The following is a 23,313-nucleotide window of genomic DNA, read 5'->3' on the forward strand; positions in this document are numbered from 1 at the left end:
TGTGTGTGTGTGTGTGTGTGTGTGTGTGTGTGTATGTGTGTGTGTGTGTGTGTGTGTGTGTGTGTGTGTGTGTGTGTGTGTGTGTGTGTAAAGGCGGGTGAGAGATATATGCACATATACGTGTATGGTATGTTGGTATGTGCATGCTTATATGTACTGTAAGTGTGGGTGTATCCGGGGTCAGAGAATGTGTGTGTGTGTGTGTGTGTGTGTGTGTGTGTGTGTGTGTGTGTGTGTGTGTGTGTGTGTGTGTGTGTGTGTGTGTGCATGATTTCTCCCCCGCAATGGCTCTAGTTTCTATTACTAGCAGTAAAAAGAGCAGAGCGGTGCTTTTTGCTCCCCTCTTAAACACGGTGTTAAGTTTCCTGCTTTAGCTCTCGCCTCACATGCCGCTCTCGAGGAGGTGGAACAATAGCGGTTGTCATGGCGACGGCGAAGCCCCGGCTGGGGCGGAAGAGCGAAAGAGCGTTGGGATCGTGAGCTGAGATGGGTGATGCTTTCGGATCGCGCCGACTGCAGAGACCGAATCTCACCACGCTTCCTAAAGAGCTTCTCAATTATTTATCCAGGGCCCAGAAACGGTATTTTAGAATAAAGGTGAAAAATAAGAGAGAGAAAAAAAAGGGGGGGGGGGGGTCTTTTAATTGACACTGTTCAGGAAATTAGTGGAATTTTTAACAGAGGGAGAGGCCGAAGCATGTCCTGAGAGTCACATAGAATACAGATTAACATGGCAGAGGTAGAGCTGCATCTTCCTGTATACAGAACAGTAATAAAACGTCAGTTTTTTTTCATCTTTTTTCTTTTACTACAAAGGCGTGTTTGTGAAGGGGACGTGAGTTAGAAGTTCGAAGGCACTAAATTTGATGATTTGCTGTCTGTCTGAACCGAAGAAATAAAAGTAAACTATCAATACCATAGTGAATTGCAGAGCATCATATTTTCTCCATCAAATCGCACCATGTTGAATCGGTTGGAAATCGACTGCATCGGTAACTGTGTCGTATGTATCTTTAATGTATCATATCTTTGGCAATGAATCGAAATGCAAATCGCATCGGCCTCGGTTATGGAGATGCACGTCCCTACTGGCCAAGCATGAAAAGTCTCTAATCTATTATACTCTTTAAACCTCTTGGCCTGAGTTGAAATGTTTATACACAGCAGACACCTGCAGCAGTATGAAAGCGTATTGCGTCGCCATTATAATACGCTGTGACTTACATTTCCATTAAATTAGACTCCAGCGGCTCTGCTTTCTGTTTACATAAACCAAAGTTCAGGAAGCTCATAGTCTTTTAACCTCTGGTCATCACAAACGTTTTAAGGCACACAAATGTTTGAAAGGAAAAGAAAAATGATAGAGTAAAAACCTGTGTGGTGCTAAACACTTGTTTAGAGATACAGCTCGTGTTTGTGTTTGGGAACGCGGTGAAGGTCGAGCTCTGGCTGTAAGCGTCAAGTCCTCCAGCATCCCTTTAGGGTCAGCAGAGGGAAATCTCCTGCATCATGACTTTGATGGTGCCCTTGATGTCATCCTTACTGACAGGTCCTTCAGGACTGCATGCTTCTTTGTTCTTCTTTATGTAATGCTAAAGAGATTAGGGGATGTTGATTTAGACCCTTTTTCAGTTAGTAAACATTCTGAAGTTTTTTGTGTTTGGAGCTTTTAACAATGATTCTATCTGACTGTGTAAGGTTACTTACTGTCCAGGACATGAATGTTAATTATTTACAACTACCTGGGTCTTAACATTTAGCCATGAAGATAGATATATGTTTCGATTTCAGGAGCTAATAACTATTTTTTTCAGCTCCATGAATGTTAATTGTCCAAAATACAAAACAAAGAGTTAAACCTTTAATGTGATAGCTCAGGTATATAAGGATGTATGTATTTTCTTTAAAAGTATATGCCTTCTGTAAATTATGTAAATTTTGAGTGACATTACAGTTTAATTTTAAAGTAAAATATTTTTCTAGAAATAAAATTCCAATATTCCAAATTAAAAAATGGTTGTTAGCTAGCATTTAGAAATCAACAGAGCAGGAAAGATTAATAAAACTTCTCTACTCTGATAAAAGTACTGTTTCTTTAATGAAATTTAAAAGTTAAAAAGTCAAAGTAAAGTTTAAGTGTAAAGTTAAAAAATTCAAGTAAAGTTTCCAGTCTAAGAATCTACTCAAGTACAATAAAATGTTGCTAATTAAAAATTTACTCTGAGTAAAATTACTAAAAGTTAGATTTGTTTTAACACCAGGGTGTGGGTGTGGGATTCTATATTTCAAAAAGGACAATAAATAAAACAACAAAAAAAACCACTACGGTCCATGATTTTTAATGTTCTAATGTGAGTTTTGCACTTTTGCAGCAAAAATCGCAAATGAAGATTCAGAATTCAGAAAGTCGGTCTTGTTCATCTCCATCTTTCTGGTGACTTTAGTACTTTGTTTATTTATTTCTTTTTTTCTAAATAACCAACAATACAATACTTCAAACACAACATACTTAAGTCGAATAAAGTAGTTTTAAGTAGTTATAAAAACTACTTTAAAAAGTAGACGTACACAAAAAACTTCTAAATGACATTAACGTAAGCAAATATAATTCGTTTTATTTCCAACTCTGGAAACCAATCAGCTTGTTCCCTGATTTTTTTTTTTATCAGGTGGGTATGCGTGAGAAATCTTTAGACGTTTAGCCAAACCATAAACCATATCAACAAAAGACAATAGTTTCTTTAACCGTACTTGATATAAAGTTTGTGCTGCTGCTTTTTATTTTGACTGGTAGTGGCAGCAACACAATTTCAAATTGAAGCATGTTCTCTGTTGATTCTGGAACTTAATAACACAAGTTTGACATTTGTGTTCCTTGTGTAGCGATTTTGTGCTGTTGCCAACAATTTTCCTTGTGAATTTCCTCTGGTTAGCACTGTGACGGAATCGCGACATGGGCACTAAAACGCAGTTTTAGCGCAGTTACAATGGCATTAATCTCATAAGTCAGATGTGTCATGGCAGTGGTATCTCAGTTGTTAAGTCATTGGACTGGTCAGGCGTTTAAATCTGAACATCTCCAGGCTGCAATTGTTCGGCCCTTGAGCAAGGCTCTTCAGTCTAACCCTATTTGTATAAAGAAGATCAATCTGGATCAGGGTGTGTGTGACAGAAACCATAAATGTAAATGATTTTAGTCAGTGTCTCAGATGCCACATGAACAGTACAGTGTCTCTGAATCCCACCACGCAATGGCAGTCATGGAAACACATTTGCATGCCCTCCGGTTTACAGCGCAGCAGGGACGCGACCTACTACAGATGCCAAAAATGACTTCAATCTTCTGAAAATGAAGCGGCTCACCACTGACTGTGTGCCTTCTGTTTTTAGCTCGCACCAGACTCGCTTTCGCCATCTCACACTCCCAATACACCAGCATAGGAAAGCTCCTAAAATACCGGTCTCTGGATGTCTGTCCTGTTTCTGTCCACCTCTACGTTCCTGTCCAACGTCCTCAGGGTTGTTCACACTCTGCTCCTGTGTTTAGGAAACACGGCATATTTTAGGGACGGCTCATGATTAACTGCTCGATTAAACAGTCGTTGTTGTAAACAAGCAAATCAGTGTCCACAACATTATTGAAGCGGTAATTGACCTTTTCCAGGTTCTACATCATCTCAGTTAGCAATGTCCAGTATTTAATTACTTTTCTTATTGCTAACTAACATCATTTGATATTGCATTTTGTTGAAAAATACAGTATATACAGATAAAAATACAGTATATACAGATAAAAATACAGTATATACAGATAGGTATTGCATATAGAGGCAGCAATGCTACCTGCTGTAGCTTCATATAAATCTTTCATATAGAAAATAAATCAGATGCTTCACCAAGCATCCAGATATTAATAAATGCAGTATTTAGCACGTTTCCTCATTCCTCATTTGGCCAAACGCTTGTCGTCTTTTTTCGCTAAGTCCCTTAAACCTGTTAACAGGCTCCGACTGACACACGTTCACGCCGAAGCCTGTTAATTTTACTCCGCACCAAAGGCCCATCTGATGCCTCGACTGAAATCAAAGCTCAGGTTTCCGCTCTGTGAATAACAGATTTTATCTCGCTCTCGCTTTATCGTTAGCAGGGCAGATTTGTCACGTCTGCACAATCAAAGGTGAGCATTAAAACTTCAGCAGCCTCTGCTTCCGCCAGCCAGCCAGCTCAAAGAGCCTGGAGAACGCCGCGAAGAGACAGTGGAGAAGAAGAGCGTTTGCTTTTCTCACGGCCGCTTTTGGATTAAAGGCCAGTTGATGGTGACACCGAGACACACGTGTCATTTCTCCTCCACTGACCCCGGCTGACGGCCTGTTGGGAAGCAGGAGCGGCGTCTGAATGTGGACGGAATGCGTCGGCTGATATTTCAGCATTTTAAATAGTTGTAATGGAGATGTGAACACACTCGGTCCCTAAGGAGGTCACTTGTCTCACTGTGTCCTACAAGGGGTTTTTAAATCTGTTCCAGTCAAGTGCTAAATCTTTCCTCTTACACCCGAAACTTCAAGGCTACTTTTACAAAAAAGCATTTCCTGGATTCCTGCAGAAAAAAAAAAAGAGGCATTGTTACGCATTGTTTGCGTAGTCGTGTTTTTGGGCGGAGATCAATATATTTTTTTTCCCTTTCCTTAGTCTGTAGTTAGAGCAGGAACTAAAAAGGAAACATGCTCTTCAAGATGATAAAATATGCATAGAAGCTTACAGATATAAAAAACACCCTTCTGTAGCCTGCAGCTATTTATATTCGCTTTTATTTCAAATTGTTTTTTTTTCCCCGCTAGAAATCGTCCCTGCAGTGCTAAGCTGACCTGCTAATGTTCATTGTGATAACAAGTGAAAGCTCCCTTTTATGGTCACGTGTAAAAATGTCCTTTTAATGAAAGCTTTATTTAACAATATCCCGTAGTGCTTCACTTTAACGAGACAGTCTTTAGCATTTCATGATAGCTACATCGTGCTGTGATCAGGCTCGCCTCTTCTGTTAAATCCGCCTCCCTTATCTTAAAATAATGCATATTTATCGCTTCTAGATGTTAAGAGCTGGATTGTAAAAAGCTGTGAACAGTTTCTCCCTGAAGCTCTGTATACTTTTAGCTCTACCTGAGACAATCTTAATTGCCCTATCAGTATATTATGTTCTGATAAAAGGTTAAACATACAGTGGTCATTTTGACTCATCACTGCACATCATCGACGTCAAATGTCAAAGTTTTTATTTTCCATTCAAAAAAACACTTTTTATGAATATTGTATGAAAATGTATACATTTTGATTTACTGTAGTCACTTGGGGATTTTTAAAAAGCCCCAGGATAAAAGTTAAATACATACAGAAGGATAAATGTATATTGGGTTATTTTATTGTTGGCCAAATTGTGCACATGCAGATGTTTCTGGATTGTTGCACCTCATTCATTGTTTTTATTACCAGAGGTGTAAAGAGAACCTGAAAATCATACTCGAGTAAAAATATAGATACCTTACTGCAAAACTTAAAGTTCATCAGTTTCATAACGACTTGAGTAAAAGTCTTGATTTGAACCGTACTTCAGTATTTGACTCGTATTAAACGTATTCTCAAAGATGCACTAGTCCTCAACACCAAGACGCATGTTAGTGAAAAACCAAAACCAGTTGATTTGTGAGGTTTTATTTCCTAAAATACAAATCAAATCGTACACCTCGACACTGCATGAACCAACAACACGACAGTCTCTTCAACACAAAGATCAAACAAAGATCAAAGTCGGTCAGAAAAAATTCAAAACAAAGTAACAAAGCAATCTTTCAAAAAAGAGATCTTTAATTAAGAAATAAAATTATAGTATCATGTCACAAAGTAGAAGAATTAGTGTTTAATGGACAAATAAAATGAAAGTAATAATTTTAGTTAAAGCAGCACTGAATATTCAGAGCTGACGGTGATTTGATGCCCCTCTCAGTCTCAGGGAGGGGCTGTATTTTTGTTCAACTTCAACAATAGCTGGTTCTCATAGTTTTTGGAATTTATTCAAGCTCTTTTTGGACTGAAAATAAGGTTTTAAAAGTTGCTTACAGGCAGCAGATGCAGGTAGGGGAGTGTTGAGCCTTAATGACCTCTTCAACAAATATGCAAAATGTAATGGGTCAACATCTATTGAATCATAACTGTAGTTAAATAGAGAGAAAAAGTTGCTCATATCTCTGATACTCAGTAAAACTAGAAAGTAACCAGTACAGTAACAAAGTGCATGTAATCAAATACTTTACACCACTGATCATTACTTATTCATCGAACATTCTCAGAACTTCTCCAGAGCAATAATGTTTGGTCGTTTATTTTGAACGAGTCTTTTATGTGACTCAGAAGAACGAGTCGTCTCAAAGAGTAATTCATTCAATTTCTACTGGATTCATGAGCAAAGTATCACAAAATCTCCATAGGTTATGTCCAGGAAACAGAAATGAGTAGTTCATCTCTCGAATCTTCTAATCCGAGTCGTTCGTTTCTTTATCACGTGACTTCCAGCTGCTACACAATGCAAGAGATCCGTTTTTTGTTTTGTTTTGACACTATTGTTACAATAATTATTATAGTCACGACAAAAGAACTAATAGTACGGACTAGAAGATATGAGAAGTAACTCATTCTGTTCGTCATTATTTGTCCTTGGCTGCATTGTCATATTTTCAAGTACAGAGAAAGTTGGTGTATGTGGACGTGTTGGTGGATCTGCTTATTGTAAATTTAACATTTTATTTTATTTTAAGGAACAAAATGAACTAAACGACTCCAAAAAGTCGCAGGTCAATAAACTGATCTGATCTTCTTCCTTCCCTTTACATTCAAAGCTACACGAATTTCCCAATATTCTTCATCCACTTTAAGAAAAAAAAACATTTAACACCTGAATGTTCTTCTGAAAATACAGTCTTCCCAGTAGTCAGGATCTCAGGAAGCTTTTTTTCTGTTGTGGGTCAAAACCCACATTTTTAACAGGTCTTTCATTTCACTCTGCTTCATCACTGCTGTTGGTGAGACAGTCTTTCTGTCTTCAGTGATCAGAGTGAGACTCAGAGTGAGAGAAAAAGAGAACTGGTTGAAGGACTTGGACACGTCTCTGGTGGACAGTTTTATGGTTATTGTGGAAAAAGGTTTAAGCTGTAGGCAGGACTGTGAGCTGTACCTCTCACGTCCACACCCAGAAAGAGACCAGCATCTTTTGGCTACATAAGCTTTTTCCATCTCGCGAATGCTGCCATTTATCACCAAGTATATTTTAGCCGAAAACCGATTTCCCCTCCAATCCAACGAATTTAACAACATGCATGGACTTTATTTGTGCAACAGCATGTGCCAAATTCACAGAGTCCTGTGTGTTTGTCATATACACATCCTTGTCATGGCTGCATGTCACCATTAAGTCAAACAGCAGTTAATCTGAACTCCGTGTTCCGGATCAGAAATTCATGGCCCAGCAGGATGCTTCGTTCCTCCTGGAGCTGATCTCAGGGCAGGCAGAGCAGCTCACATCTTTAGCTGTGGAGAAAGATGGGAGCAGCTGGGAGCTGTAAAAGACGCCGCTGCCAAAAAACTGAATGAAGGACGACAGAACCAGAGAGAAATGAACCTCTGTGACTTCATTTTGGGTTTGTTTTGCCACTGATTAGCTGTTCCATTACATTATTTAGCACAGGGCGGTGATGAAATATTTTTTTTTGTATAATTACAGTATGCTTTCCAGGATGAGTTGTTTGATTCGAGTCGAGAATGCAAGGAAATGTGATATTTGATATATTTAAAACATATATAAAATCAATGGAAGTCCTAAGAGGCCATGCATATTAATATTTTTCTTTCTTTCTTGTTTTCTTGCGATCACAGTATATTTTCTCGGCATAACAAAAGTTGTTTTTTCGTTATCAGTATTTAATTTTACTTCATATTCGGCATTCACCTAGAGGCAGCGTCATCGGAAATCAGCCTTCGCAGGGGGGAGATTTTGTCATGAGACAACAGGTTTTTAAAAGTTGTGATAACGAGAAAATAACTTTCGTTATGTTGAGAAAATGATGCCGTGATCGCAAGAAAACAAGAAAAATTGGTTTCTTAGAACTTTCATAAAAATCTGATATTTGAATAAAATTCAATTTCCGCTTTTTTTTTTATAAAGTTTTTTTTTATAAATCTTTCTGAAAGATTTTCACCAACAGGGTGATGCGATGAAACCGAGTTACTGTTTCTATCCGGATATGAAATAGTTTTCCAATAACAGAACATCCTGAAGTGTTTTATTACTTTTATACTTAATTAGTTCCTGTTCTCGATTATTAGGCTACAGTCAGTCTTTAGCTTATAAACCTGTCGTGTTACAGAGACATCAAAAAGCAGGATTTTTCATAGTTTCTAGAACAGAAAATATCGTTATGCAAACAAAAGTGGCACTTATCCATCCTTAAAACACTTTTATAAAGTATTGACGGTGCCCAAATCACAATTATATAAAAATTGCAGGAAATTTTTCGACCAGCTCGTGAGGAGAGAAGCTGCGTCACGCTGCGTTTCTTGTCTCCCGCTTGTGACGAATTCTAGCAAAAAACACTATTTTTAAAAACTTCCACGAAGCCCGTGATTAGTGATTAGTCGTGAGCGTCACGAAAGTTTCGCGGTTCAAACATTATTGTGTCGACATGATCGAGGTTCTCCTAGAACAATATTTGAGAAGTTATTTACGTCTTTCATAAATGCAATAACGAGCAACGCCCACCCCTGGTAACCCCTCCCCCCCACACACACTAGCTCCGCCCCCTGCCATGTAGGCTTTTTCATTTCAGAAACCTCTGACAAAACACTGAGTGTAAAATTTTTTTTAAAATCTGTGATTGGAGAAAAGTCAAGCTTATGGTACCAATTCCTAAGAATATCTATCGGAATGCACTAAGCGACTAGAAATTCACCAGCTATTTTTAGTTTTTTTCCCCACAGAATGTGTTCATAAATCCAGAAATTAACCTCATTAGTGGCAACACACAAACCTCATTTCCTCTGGGTTTTAAGGAAAATTTGTTTTTTTTTCTTTTTCCAGTCAAAACAAAATGATTTTCCCTTTTATTATTTTCTCTGTCTGAGTCTGTGTTTGTTTGTTTCGAGTGTACAGGGGTTTGTGTGTCACTCTGATTAAAACCCAAATGTATAAGGTTGTTTTTAATATCTCCTAATTACCAGTTAATTTGCATTATTAATTGCTTTTAGATGCACATCTGTGATCTGTACATTGAGGACGATAAGCTCAGAGCATCTAAGCACAGTGTCTATCCAGATTCCAGCACAAAAGCTGTGTGGATATTCCTTTCTACCTGGAGAGGTGAAAGAGCTCCATGTCCTTGAGGCAAACTCTCATCTCTAAACAGAAGCCATAAACAAACAGGGCCCTCCCTCGGTCCCTCATGCAGCTCTGCTCGTGCCCTTTGACCTGCGCTTATAGAGAGAGAAGAGCGTGTCCGCTCACACAAGCAGGGCAAGGAGGCCGGAGGCTGAGGCGTCCAGCTCCTAAATGAGGAACCCTGCCGATCGCCTTTTGTTTAGTCAGACTCGCACTCTGTGAAAGCAGCCGTGCGTGTCATAGGCCCAGATGTGGAATCTGTACCGCCATCAGCCCTTCACTTTATTGTATGAAAATACAAAAGCACTACAGAAATGTTCCTTCAAAGAGACGGACGTTTTAAGACCCGTTCCACCAAAGAACCTTGTTTGCCTAAGGAGAGGGACATGTTCGCTCAAATCCGAGCCAAAAAACAAGGCCAACATGGACAAATATGACGAGCTCTGTGAGGCTGTGTTTCATTTAACACTGTCCTTAAAACAAAGAAAAGTGTCGTTTTGTTAAAGCTGTGAAATTTCCTAAGTGTCATCATGCCCGAAAACAAACATGTATCATGTAGCCTTTAGAAGGCAGAACTGAGCCGCATTGGTTACTGTGCACTTTAAAGGCAGCCTGGTGGTGAATCAGGAATCTCCAGGAAGTGTGTGTGTGTGTGTGTGTGTGTGTGTGTGTGTGTGTGTGTGTGTGTGTGTGTGTTGCAACCAGTGATCTCCTGCAGGTTTTACGTCTGGAATCTACAGTAATGCGCACAAAGACAAAATGTGTTCAAGAACACTTTGGATAGTTATTGGTTCTGATTCTGGTGTCAGGTTCTGATGATTAAGACGATATATGACACTTATAATCAGGATTTTGAAATAAAATACCAAATCCCTTAACTTTAAGTGTATCAAAATAAACTACTGTATTTTTGTATAAATATATATTTCACTTTTAAACACTGACGCAGTTGATTAAGTAAACAATGTTTGATAGCAACAGCTTTTTTCTGGATAAGTCGCACAATAAGTCTGACACATGCACCCAGTTAACAGATCAAACATTCACATACAATATCCCTGTGATCTCCCACATGAAGGTCAGTTTTGTGTTATGGATCATAAATGTACTCTAATGTAGTTACGTAGTGTTTGGTAACGAAGGCTGCTTTACATCAGTAACACCGAGTCAATGACCAACAAGTCGTTCAGAAGAAGACGACTGATGGCACCTGCATTTATAGCAACTAGTTTCAAACTAATTTAAATGTTAATTATAAATATACTGTAGTAATATATTGTGTGTCATGCAGTCGTGTGCAAAATCATGATCCTACTTAACAGCTACTTCAATTAGGGCTACTTCAATTACCTTCACCATCTTCTTCCATATGGATCTATTTTCTGTTCTGATCTTAACAAATCTGGGCAAAACTTCTGATTAGGCACCAATCTGAGATCGCAGTTTTATGATGTCGTGATGTAGAACCTCTTAAAAAGTATTTCAGAGTATTTTAAAACTATAAAAATACAAAACACTAAAGTATTTTGATACAAAATATAAAGCTATCAACCCCTTCCAAATACAAATTACAAAATCCTATTTTATATTTAAAATACGTATTTAAAACACACGTATCATAAAAACTGTATAAGTTCAAAGTAAACAGCTGCAATTCTCCATGAGATTGTGTTCAGTTCCTCACCGTCCCCCTGCTGGACCAGTGGCAGTAGTGCAGCCAGAGCAGCGATGTAATTAGAACTTTTGAGTTCAAGTTCACAAGGAACGATGACAGAAAGATTCTGCATTATGAGAACTACATTACATTTTCATCACACATTCTAGCGCCTAATTAAAAGCGACACAGACACGGTTTCGTTAAAAAAAATATATATATTTTCCCGTGCCTGAGATAAATCTGACGGAGGTTCTTATTTTCAAGGCCAGGACAGTAATACACTTCAGAGTAAGAGGATGTAGAGACAGAGCACAGGCGCATCATCTCCCTGGATGCACTCGGCATGGCTTTAGTGAGAGGACCAGGGCGCCTACCCACAGGCTGTGAAGCTCCACCGAGAGACGAGATTGCCTTTTTCATTGCTCGTGGAGCACGAGCACTCAGTTTCTCACTGCGAGTGTTTGTACAGAAGCCAGTGGCTTTTCACCAGTCAGTCTGGATCATATGTAAATTCTCTGCCATTCCTACTGGGCTTTATTATTTATTTTATGGTCGTGGGGTTGTTGTTTTTTTTTGTTATGAATTATTAGATTAATAAAATATCTAGGTGAAATCGATCAGATAATGTATTCTTTTTGTAAACAGTCAATCCTCTGATCTACAGTTTACCTTCACCCAATGAAAATGCCATGAGTAAATCATAAAATGTTTAAATATTTTATAAAAATCCTCCTCAAACCCTCCCACAATCCTCCAGCTCATATGCCTTTCGTTTCTCGCTGTTGTTCCTTCAAACCTCGACACAGGGCGAGCTTATTAAGCATTCAGTTTGGTCGTCCGTTCACGCTAATCAGGGCCCAGGCTGCGTCCTTCTGTCACTTCGCATCACGCGCTTCGCTCGCATACTCGCCGATTCTCTTCACCTTTTCCGAGGGGCCGAGAGGGCCGACGCCAGCGCAGCTGTTCTCCTCCGTGTCACACCTCACTCTTTCCGAAAGTATGGCATATACGTAGGGTGGGAGGGGTTGCCACGGCAACAGCACTCCTTCCTAATGGGTAGAGGGGTGTGCTGGAATCTGAGCAGATAGTTGTTGTTGTTGTTGTTTTGGGGTTTTTTTTCCTCACCCTACATCTGCCATCTGCTTTCGATCAGAGACCATTTCCTGGACGAAGTGAATTGAAGCCTCGTCCTGGGATCAGCCGAGAGGAGACGAGCTGTCAGGTCCGTTCAGATCTGCTCTTATGCATTGCTCTGTTCATTTCTGATGGAGAATTCTAGTAAAAAACCAACCCACAAATGCTTCATTCATTGGAGTTTTTGGGTCATGAAATGTGCTGAAAAGTGTGGTCTCTGTGGTTTCCGTTTTTTTCACCCAATGTTTCAGATGAAAAACCCAAACAACCCTGCAGTTAAGTGTATTTCAGTAGATGAGGATATTGACGGCGCCTTCTCCATGATGCGTTTGAATCTCCCGGAGATGCTCCTAGTTGTGTGAGTAAAGGCTGAAAGAACCTGCAACTTGAAGGCACCAAACGAAGATCTCCCACAACCAAATAAAAACCCCTTCGCACTAACTCTCATTCCCTCATCCCTCTTCTTCCGCTTTCTACTTCCATGATTTCTTTTACGGTTCCTGGTCTATTTTCCATACTCGACAATTCACGCAGGAGAAAAATTTCTCTTTCGCCGCCTTTGCAGAGTTAATTCGGATATTTTTAGAACTGGGGGGAAAAAATTAAAATTCGTCCTTCCGCCGCCTCGCTGTCGGGAAAAAACCGCGCTTGTGATGCGCAAAGCAGACGACGGAAACCATTTAATAGCACACGCTAATGGTGTTTGGGTCACAATGATCAAATACGGTGGTGTAGCTTTAGAATGAATCAATATTTTGCTCTCCCGCTGATTTCTCTCGTATGTCTTGTTTATGACTCGCATTCATCTTCGTGCCATCTGTGATTATGGCTGAATCACATGTACTCGAATGCTGTGGTGTTTGTGTGGGGTGATACTCACTGTGGGTGGCCATGCATATGTGTGTGTGTGTGTGTGTGTGTGTGTGTGTGTGTGTGTGTGTGTGTGTGTGTGTGTTATACAGGCGTGTCGTTTTTAGAGTAGATGCTCACATGGCTTCACATTAATGACTGTTTTCTCCATTTCTCCTGCAGTCCCTCAGGGAGTGATCCGGAACGGAGCTTGTATGATGAACCCGGGGCTCTTCCCAGGAATTCGACCTCTTCCTATCAATGCAATTGGGAGCAGAGCAGCAGCCGTCAGGTTAGTCTTATCTCTTTCTCCAAACCTCCTCACTGCTGTTCTCCTGCCATCTTCTCTGCACTGGTTATTGTACCAACAGCCGAATCAACGAGCGTCAATTCAGTTCACTTCAGTTTAATGTTATTGTACAGCACTTTCCACAGTGGACTTGTGCAGCTTAATAGAACTACGTAGATTAAGACATACATCATTTCTGCGTTTTCTTTCTTTCTTTACATGAAGGTAGCAAACAAACAGGAAATCATTGTCTTGAAAGCTTCTTCATTTAAATTTTTGATTTACCTCCAAATTTGCTTAACGTGACGTGAATGTGGATTCTCAGGTTCAGGCGAGTGCTTTTGACAAGCAAACTAGTCCTTCTTCTTCTTCTTCTTCTTCTTCTTCTTCTTCTTCTTCTCCCTCTTCTTCTTCTTCTTCTTTTTCTTCTTCTTCTTCTGCTTCTACTTATTCTTCTTCTTCTTCCCTTTTTTTTCGCCTTCATTATCTTTTTCTTCCTCTTCTTCCTCTTAATTTTCTTATACATGTTCTTGTTCTTCTGCTCCTTCTTCATCTTTTTCTTTTTCATCTACTTTATCACCTTCTTCATCTTCTTGTTCATCATCTTCTTGTTCTTCATCATTATCATCATTGTCTTCTTCTTCATCATCTTCATTGTCATCTTCTACTTCTTCCAATTTTTCTTCTTCTTTATCATCTCCATCTTCTTCTTCTTCTTCTTCCTCTTCATATTATTATTATTAGCTATTTTTTGTATTATAAGAGTTTGTACAGCATCTTCACTTCCACAACTTCCCCTATATTTCAATTTTTCAACTTTATATTTCTATTTGGAGATTTATTAAAAGGTCTATTAGAACTGCTCACTGATGTTGCACTGAAGGTCAGATTTGATGTTTCATGATGTAGATTTATTCATTACTAGAGATTTAAAGCACTTTTGTACGTCGCTCTGGATAAGGGTGTCTGCTAAATGCCGCAAATGTAAATGTAAATGTAAATGTTTTAGGCAGGAACCTAAAACATCGTTTCTTTGGCTTTACTGATTAGTTACTATGAACTTTCAGACAGGAAACGTTTTCCATTTGTGAAATTTTTCAGTGGAACTGTGCTCTGATTGGTTGACATTACATAAAAGTTGTTATGTCAGTGGTTAAGACATTGGACTTTGGATCAGAAGGGCACAAGTTCAAATCCCAACACCACCAAGCTGCCACTGCTGGGCCCTTGAGCGAGGCCCTAAAGTTGTAAGTCGCTCTTGATTTTTTTGGCATTCACCAAATGCCGTGAACATAAATGTAGGCTGTTGCCTGATTGGGTATCGTGGCATCGAGGGCGGGATCAGTGATCTGATTGGTTGCTGTGATTATTTATGCACAGAAACCTATAACAGTGTCCTATTAATTTACTCAACATTTTATGGCAAAAACTCGGGTCTGGTTGTTTACCAAGACATTTTAGACGCTCACATTTGGGCAGGAAACGTTGAAATGTTCCTGTACAAGTTAATCGGAGAACTACAGCCAATTTTTACATGCGGTATGAAAACACTGACAAAGCTGAGCTGTCATATAAATCTATTAAATGTTGAAGCCGTTACCCCACTTTTAAACACCAAGCGAAAGTGTATAATATGAGATGTAAAAGTAAAACTCCAGCCGAATAAAGTTTCGTCAAGGCTGCACACTCTCTCGGCCTGCAAAGTCGATTATCCGAGCTGTCAGAATGACCAAAATACACAATCGTAAATAATAAATCAGGAAGTGTTTCCTGAGTGGAGCAAGTGGACGGGCTTTTATTATGTAAAACATTCATAAGCTCCTGAGTGGAGCCTTAAAAACACACACACACTCATACACCCTCACGGATGTCCTCTCCTCATCATGCTCATGTGTTGATGGTCTTGAAATCAGCAGTTTTCCTTTAAAAGAAAAGCAGTCGTGAAGTTCTGCATTTCAGAACATGCGATTCTGAGTGACAGAGAAACCATCAGAGCTGCCAGCTAAAACACGTCCATCGAGAGACAGGTGTGGACAGGTTTGGTGTGTGTGTGTGTGGGTGGACGTTCACACCCCGGGGCCTCCAGGTGCGCTTATAGGACACCTTTTACCCAGCATCCCCCATCTCTTTCAGTTCTCCACTGCAACACACCACTGTAAAAACATCACCCGGTTTATTAGAACGTGTGACCTTCACACACACACACACACACACACACACACACACACACACACACACACACACACACACAGTCACTCAACACTCAAATATGGATTTACAACCACACGTTTCCAATGCGGCACGTCCAACATGCCCTCTGACAGATTGAGTTACGTGCCTCTGAAATGAATGACGCTGCATTTAGGATTAAATTATCGAGTGTGTTTTCGTATCCCTGTGCACCGCCGCTATAATTCATGAGCCATAAACGCAAAAATGAGACAGGATGTGGAAAAGCTCTCGGCTTTATTTTCTCTAAGCTTGCAGGGATTTTTAGCGTTAATGTTTATAGGGAAGCAGAGAGAGAGAGCGAAAAAGATCAAGAGAAAGAGAGGGAGAAGCCTGGCGTTTGGCTAAAACCCTGACCAGTAAGCCGTTTGAAAAAGCAGCATTTCTTTAGAGTAATTCTGTGCTGTGTTGACGAGGGACGTAAATGGGAATAAATGCGCCCCTTTGCCATTTCTCTACATTACTTCTCCACTTAAATCAGGCCATTTTGTAATCCAGCTCCATTAATTAGGTTTATAATAGCGCCGTCGGTCAGCTGGAGAGGTGCTTCAAAGCTGAAGTACATTTCAAGGCTGTGAGATGTGTTTAATTTCATTAGCTCATGACTCACAGTGGACTGGCCTGCTTAGAAAAAACCTGAGAAGTCCAACATGACCGACATCATAATGCATTCTGATGCAAAAACATCGTTTTTTAACAACACGTTCCACTGGATAACCAGCATCAAACTGCTGGTTTAGGAGGTTTCTTACCTTACAATCACACTAACACACAAAATGACAGACAGAAACATATGATTTATAACCTTGTTTTTACATCGGATTATCGGCTATCGGCAAAAATCACACCGCCGATAGTTTTTCCGGGTTCCGGTTCGTTGTCGTTATAAGAGCAGCCCCTAGAGGCGAATCACTGACACCACATGTGTGATGATAGTGTGATTTTACAACTAGCTAACCAGTATCAGCTAACAGAATATTATTGAACTAATATTACTTGTACTGTAGATTAGATTTACAGAATTGCAAATGAAATAAAGATGAATGTAACTGATGATGAGGATGCTCGCCTTGAATTAAACAATACTTAGTAAAGCTGATTTCTTGTTCGGAGACATTTTAAACCAAAGCTTGAAATAAAGAACTAGGGATTGTATTGAATTTTTAGAACTGCAGATCTAATCAGACTGAGGACTACAGTACCAATCATTTCATCCTCCTTTCTATGTGTTTATATGCAGTTTCCTTTTCCTTGGAAGCAAACCAAATGAGCAAGATTTATAAGTTCAGCAGAAGCAGCTGCAAAACAGAGACACAAGCAAAGACAACAAAACCAAGATTCTCACTATAAATCCTCATTTAAGCCTCAACAGCATCAGCAGGCACATAACTGGAAGTCCAGGTGCTGGAGAATAAAAAAGCTGAAGGAATGAATGGCCTAGTTAAAGTCTGACCTAAAAATCAGGCGGAAATTTCATACGCTGCATAAATACGGTGCTTTACAAAAAGAACCAGAGCAGTCTGGCAGAGCTCGACCAGGATTATACCCTGAGAGATATTACGCCACATAAAGCGATGCGGTTGTGTGAAAGTGGATAAATATTAAAGGAAAACAGAGTATAAGGACTACATGTAAATGAATCATCAGTTCAGTTCAGGTTTTTTTTGTGCTCAGCGCTTTTAACAATAGACAATGTCACACAGCAGCTGTACTGAAAAACAGATGCAAATTTAGATCCTCAATGAGCCAGTCATAGAAGACAGCAGTGACCAAAATCTCATATGATGAAGAAACACAGAGATACCAGACTGGAAAAGGAGGATAGCGGATAGTATAAATCATCACAGTGTACTTGTGTGAAAGAATGTTCCTGAAAGAATGTTTAGTACGAGTTGTAAATATTTGCATGAAAAGAAGTTGCACGTATTCAGAGTCTGGTTAATAACATGCCTTCAGATTATATAAATGAAATATGTGTAGTTCCGGCTTCTGAGGTTGCCAGATGTTTTCAAGCAAAGCGAAGCTTTTTTTTAATCCCGTGAAATTTAAGAGATTAAAAATGCAGACTGAGAATCGAACAGAATGTTTTATTTTAGATGTATTTCCTGGCAAAAGACGATATTGTAACAAAAGTTTTGACAAATGCGATAATATATTAACGATGTATATTAATAGAATATATTGTCACGTTGATCACAGAAATTTGGATTTGATAAAATAGCACTTGATCCAGCACATGCCAGATATTTATTTATTTTTTTATTGTTTTAGATCATACTTTAATTCACTTTTAAATCGTATTGTTGTTGTTCTTCTTCTTTTGGCTGCTCCCATTAGGGGGCGCCACAGAGGATCATCCGTCTCTATACCCCCCTGTCCTCTATATCTGCCTCTTTTACACCAACTACCTGCATGTCTTCCCTCACCACATCTATAAACCTCCTCCTTGACCTTCCTCTTTTCCTCCTTCCTGGTCGCTCCATCCTCAGCATTCTCCTACTGATATACCCCATGTCCCTCCTCTGCACATGTCCAAAAATAGTTTAGTTGTTGAATTGGATTGGAGCTTTAATCTGTCTTGAAATTTAGCTTTAAGTTTGATAAAAAAAATATCTACAGTACATAAATTGGTCCTTTTTTTAACTGATTTTGCTCACGGAATAAAAAAGTAAAAAAAAAAAAAAAAAAAGCCAATTTTGGAGCAGTGAAGGTTGAAGACTTTTTTTGGAAAGTGAAATGAACCAACATGGCAACCATCCCATACTTTAACATCATGCAATTCCGAAGCGACAAATATGCCCAAGTTCTGAGTGTTTATCATGGAGCAACCTGCCCAGTCACCACACCTCAATCCTACTGAACTGCTCTGGGATTAGAGTGTTAAAAACTGTTCTTCATGCTAATGGAGGGTTTTTCAGTGCAAATAAAGTGGAACATCTGGACATTTATAGATTTGTTTGGTCAAAGTGAATCTCCTTTTTTCATAGAAACAAAAGGAACATTTTCAGTATGTGTGTCTACTGTATGTAGGTGATTCCAAAGACTTCACGGACTCTGTACAAGACAGTGTTTGAGTACAGCAGCTATTCTCTAATCACATTGATTGCTTGTAAAGACAGTAGTTTACTATAAAACACTGCATTATTTTTAAGGACGTGACCCCGTAATGGCGTTTCCTAACCACATGATTTATTTCTCCTGCTGTGTAATTAGGTCAGTCCTGGCCGGCTGCAGGATTCGCAGCGAAAGCGAGCCATCCTGCGACTCTCCTCTGGTCAGCAGCGACCCCAAGGAGGACCATAACTACAGCTTTGGCAAATCTTCCAACTCGACAACCGGAGAGAAAACGCAGCTCGACTGCGGCGCATCCGAGTTCCACGGTCACGACGCCACCAGTGACACGGACGACGACGACAGGGCCAAGATTAAAAAGGAGCCCAAAGAGTGGGCCGTGGACGCTTTGGCCCTGGCGCAGCACAACAAGTGGCACCATTTGACAAAAGTCAAACAGAGAGTGGCCAGTGACATGCTGCCGTTAAAAAAAAGGCGCACAGAGAAGCCTCCGGAAAGTGATGACGAGGAGATGAAGGAGGCGGCGGGTTCTCTGCTCCACCTGGCCGGCGTCAGAGCCTGTTTGAACAATATCACCAACCGGACGGCCAAAGGCCAGAAAGAGCAAAAAGAGCCGATGAAAAATAATTAAACTGTGTTATGAGGAAGAGAGAAGAAGAAGAAGAAAAAAAAAAGAAACATCACTTTTAATAGAATTTACTATTTTTTTCCAGGACATCAGGTGAATTCTACTGATTTGTGGCAATATCAACAATTAACTTTGTTTTCTTATCTTTATAGGTGAAGTTATCGAGGGTTCTTTATTTTTTATTGGTTTTATTTTATTTTTTATTTTTTTTAAAGGAGATTAAAGCCATAGCAAAAAAAAAAAAAAATAATCAGCTGATTTACTAATGGGTTTTATTTGGCTGATATTAACATTAAAAAAGAAGAAAAATTCCACATGCATTTATATGATAAGAAACCGCGCTGTCCCGTTGAGTCCCGTAGGCAGCTACATGCCACCGGGCAGCAGGAAGGGTGTGTGTGTGTGTGTGTGTGTACGTGTGTGTGTGTGTAGGAGTATACGATTATATAATTCTAGTGCACTAGGAGTGATGTACACTTCTCTTAGTGGTGTAATGTGAGTACACTTGCTGCCCTGAGCACTAATCCGATCTCCAGCATGGCTGCGTGGTCCTGGTGTAATTGTAGCTGCTGAAAGTCAGATGTTCCCGAGTCCAACGTTAATCTGTGAAATCAATCCCAAGCCATAAGCCTTTGTGCTTTTTGGAGGCAAATATACATTAGATGTAGAAAAAAACTATATAAATATAAATATATATATCTATATATCTATAAGTAATTGTTGTCACTGCCCACATTCTTCCCGTAAGCAATCCAAATGAAGTAAAGTGACATAGTGATTTCCGCCTTTGCAGAACAATACACGAATATTCCCTGACAGAAACGACGCTACCAAACCTGCCAATTGTAATTTAGTGATAAAACATAAAAGACTGTGGAAAAAAAACGTTTGTGGGATTTTTTTCTCTTTTTTTTTTTTTTTTTTTCAATTTTTGGTTTCATTTTTACTCCTGTTTGTTGATTTGTTTTGTATAAATTCTTTCTTATATTTTAATTTTCTAATCCTCATAATGTAAGAAGCAATTTCATCCAGTCAGGATAACACTGTATAAAAATGTTACACTAGACCTTTTTTTTTTTTTGTTTGTTTGTTTGATTGTTTGTTTGTTTGTATGTTTTTTTTTTCCTTTCCTAATTTAAGCAATGTAGCCAGCAGGATTTTTTGTTTTCTCCGAAAATCGTGTTGCATGGGTTCCTTGTAAAGAAGACGAAGATTTTTTTTTTTTTATTATAATTTTATTTTTTTTTTTATTCAAAAAGTTGTAAGGTAAATAATGTATTTAGCATGAAGCATGAATTATTTTCATATAAATATAGATCCTAGAGAACAAAAAGGCACCGCCTCTAATCTAATTTCTATGCCCATAGGCCTACAGTCACTTTTCATTTCGGGATTAATTTTTTCTTTTCTTTTTTCTTCTTTTCTTTGTCTTGATTTGTCCTCATCATACAAAAGCAGGCATTTTACAGAATAACCTTCTTCAGGGACAAACGCTGACTGTTGGGCAACACTCTGTGCAATATGGGGACTTCACCTTCTTTCTGAGTGTAGGGCTGCCAGTCCCTCTCTCCACTCTCTCCATCAGATCAGCTCTGGTATATGTGTGTGTGTGTGTGTGTGTGTGTGTGTGTGTGTGTGTGTGTGTGTGTGTGTGTGTGTGTGTCTGTGTGTGTGTGTGTGTGTGTGTGTGTGTGTGTGTGTGTGTTTGTTCAGCTTCAGCTAAGGACAAGTTGGTAGTGAGTGTCTGTTCCTTTTCTTCCATTTTTTTGGGGGGGGCTTCTTCCATTTACACAACACAGACAATACACACACTCTTCCCTCTATGTAGCACTGTTCAGTATTAAACACCTACACACACACACACACACACACACACACACACACACACACAGACGCACACACACAATAATCTCATATTGTACTTTTCTCAGTTCAAGGTGACGCACTTAGCTTTTAATACAAATCGGATTTTTTTTTTAAGTTCAGTGCCAAAGCCGGTAAGTTTATACACAGCATTGTGGCCGACACACACACACCCACACACACACATGCATACACACATATATGGACACACACACTTTAATAATACTATGTGAGAAACTTGTAGCATTTCTGTCATGTATAATATAATACTGCATCGTAATCATATCGATTGTTCGCTTTCATGTTACACATTATCGGCTGTAAATTGCTCACGGAGGTGTTTTTTTATATCATCCGTATCATACACACTTCGTCCTCATCATCATCGTGAATCCAAATGTTTATGATGTCGAACTTTTGATCATTTGTGACGTGTCCTATTAGCATGCCTGTCCCGATTCTGCATGTAAAACGGACTTCATCTGTGCATCATCATCATCATCATCATCATCATCATCATTGCTCCTGAGAGCTGAATTCTCCTTTCTCACACTGCAGACTAAAAGAATATGGAGGAAAAACCAGCATTTGTGAGTCTTTATCCATTCTTGTTAAAAAAGGGGGAACACTCACTACGTAACTTTTCCTTTCTTACAAATCTCTTCCGAAGAAAAAAGGCCGTGAGAGGATGAAGAGGCGAGTGGAGGTGCATCAGAAATCTCAACCCAAAACCAGGCAAATAACAGTCAATAACAGTCTTCTCCTTGTATTTTGTCATTGTCATTGTTTATTATTATTATTATTTTTATATATTTGTTTTGTAACGCTTCATGTTGTAAGTTGCCCAGTTTTTTTTATTTAATTTTTCTTTTTCTTTTTTTATTTAATAATTATTATTATTATTATTTTTTTTTTGGAGCGAGAATCGAGTAGAACTGAGTCTTATTTGGTTCGTTCAGAATTTTTCGAGGTCTGATGGCATGTGCACCCTGATAAAGTGTCGATATGGAGGCGTTCTTGCACTCTGTATTTCCTCGTTGTGTAATCATATTGCCAAAGACAATTTCATCAATATGTAAATATCACTCTGTCCATTACTATGGAAAAAAAAAAATTCCTTTTTATTTTTCCTTTTTATTTCTCGTTCGTTTGTTACTCCAACCCGCCATCACGTTTCTGTGCTGTATTGTCTTCCAGTTGCAATAAAGAAAAAAAAAGAGTTGCAAAGGTGAACTTCTTGGGTTTGTGTGATTCTAAAATAATAGTCACAATGAACGTCTACAAAATACTAACTGGAACGCAGATCTGAAAAGCCTATTATTATCATAAAATACAAGAGCCAATCAGGTTCCAGGAAAGCGTTTTATTGCGATAATCAAAGATTTTATTATTATTTTATTTTTACAGTTTTTTTATACATGATATAGACAAAAGTTTGTGGACACCAGACCATGAAATTGGGTCCCATTTTTAACCTCCACTCTCCACTTTATGTTCCTACAGATGTCAAGAACATTTGTGTAAAATAATTCAGCCACAAGATGTTGATACAGTCAGGTACTGATGTAGGTCTGGGGTGCAGTCAGCGTTCACACTCAAAAGACATTTTATACAATTGTGTGACTTTGTGGGGACGTCTTTTTTTTAAGAACCACAAATGGATGGTGTCCCAATACCCTTGTCCATATAGTTTATATTTAGGGGTACTTAATGCTGATTATATGCTACTTGTCTCCTAATTACGTCCTTATTAACCAATTACAAACCCCTTTAGCGCCACCTACAACTTCGAAGTTGTACATGCTACTAAACGGCTTCTCACAATCATGAAAAAGTCATGTATTTCAATTCCTTTCCCCAAAAAACTTAGTCCAAGTCATCAAGTCATCAATAAACAAAGTCCTAATCAAAGTTAGATCTTAACAGTGTTTTTAAAATTGTTCTCGCAGCACCTCGAACGTAGCGTCTCTGTGTTTAAGACCATGTGCGAACGATCACTAATAGGTGGGGTATCATTCTACCACATGGTGGCGCTCTGATAATATAATATCTAATTATAGTGCTGGCTAAATCTCAAAATGTACATTTATTTTACAAGATTTAGTTGTATTTTAGAACTAAATAAAAAAGTATAATATAATGTTTAATATATATATTTAATATGATATAAAATA

At 38.9% G+C, this 23,313-nt stretch overlaps 1 protein-coding gene and 1 long non-coding RNA gene across 7 annotated transcripts in view; both read left to right on the forward strand.

The window, feature by feature from the left end:
• foxn3 (forkhead box N3) overlaps positions 1–22,372 on the forward strand; it is a 91,571-nt gene extending 69,199 nt beyond the window's left edge. For 4 of the 6 annotated variants that reach the window (XM_083551084.1, XM_083551087.1, XM_083551085.1 and 1 more), the window contains exons 5-6: positions 13,242–13,350; positions 18,790–22,372. In XM_083551084.1, the coding sequence (XP_083407210.1) occupies positions 13,242–13,350; positions 18,790–19,279 (599 nt within the window). In that variant the 3' untranslated portion in view covers positions 19,280–22,372. The remainder of the gene's footprint in view (positions 1–13,241; positions 13,351–18,789) is intronic. The other 2 variants (XR_014535200.1, XR_014535201.1) reach the window with 2 other exon arrangements.
• On the forward strand, positions 14,116–15,618 carry LOC310731492. Its single transcript, XR_014535225.1, has 3 exons — positions 14,116–14,252; positions 14,357–15,091; positions 15,179–15,618. It is a non-coding gene; the product is annotated as an uncharacterized lncRNA (long non-coding RNA).
• Positions 22,373–23,313: the final 941 nt, after the last annotated feature.

This window comes from Silurus aristotelis, assembly GCF_946808225.1.
Source record: "Silurus aristotelis genome assembly, chromosome: 9".
Taxonomy (NCBI): Eukaryota; Metazoa; Chordata; class Actinopteri; order Siluriformes; family Siluridae; genus Silurus; species Silurus aristotelis.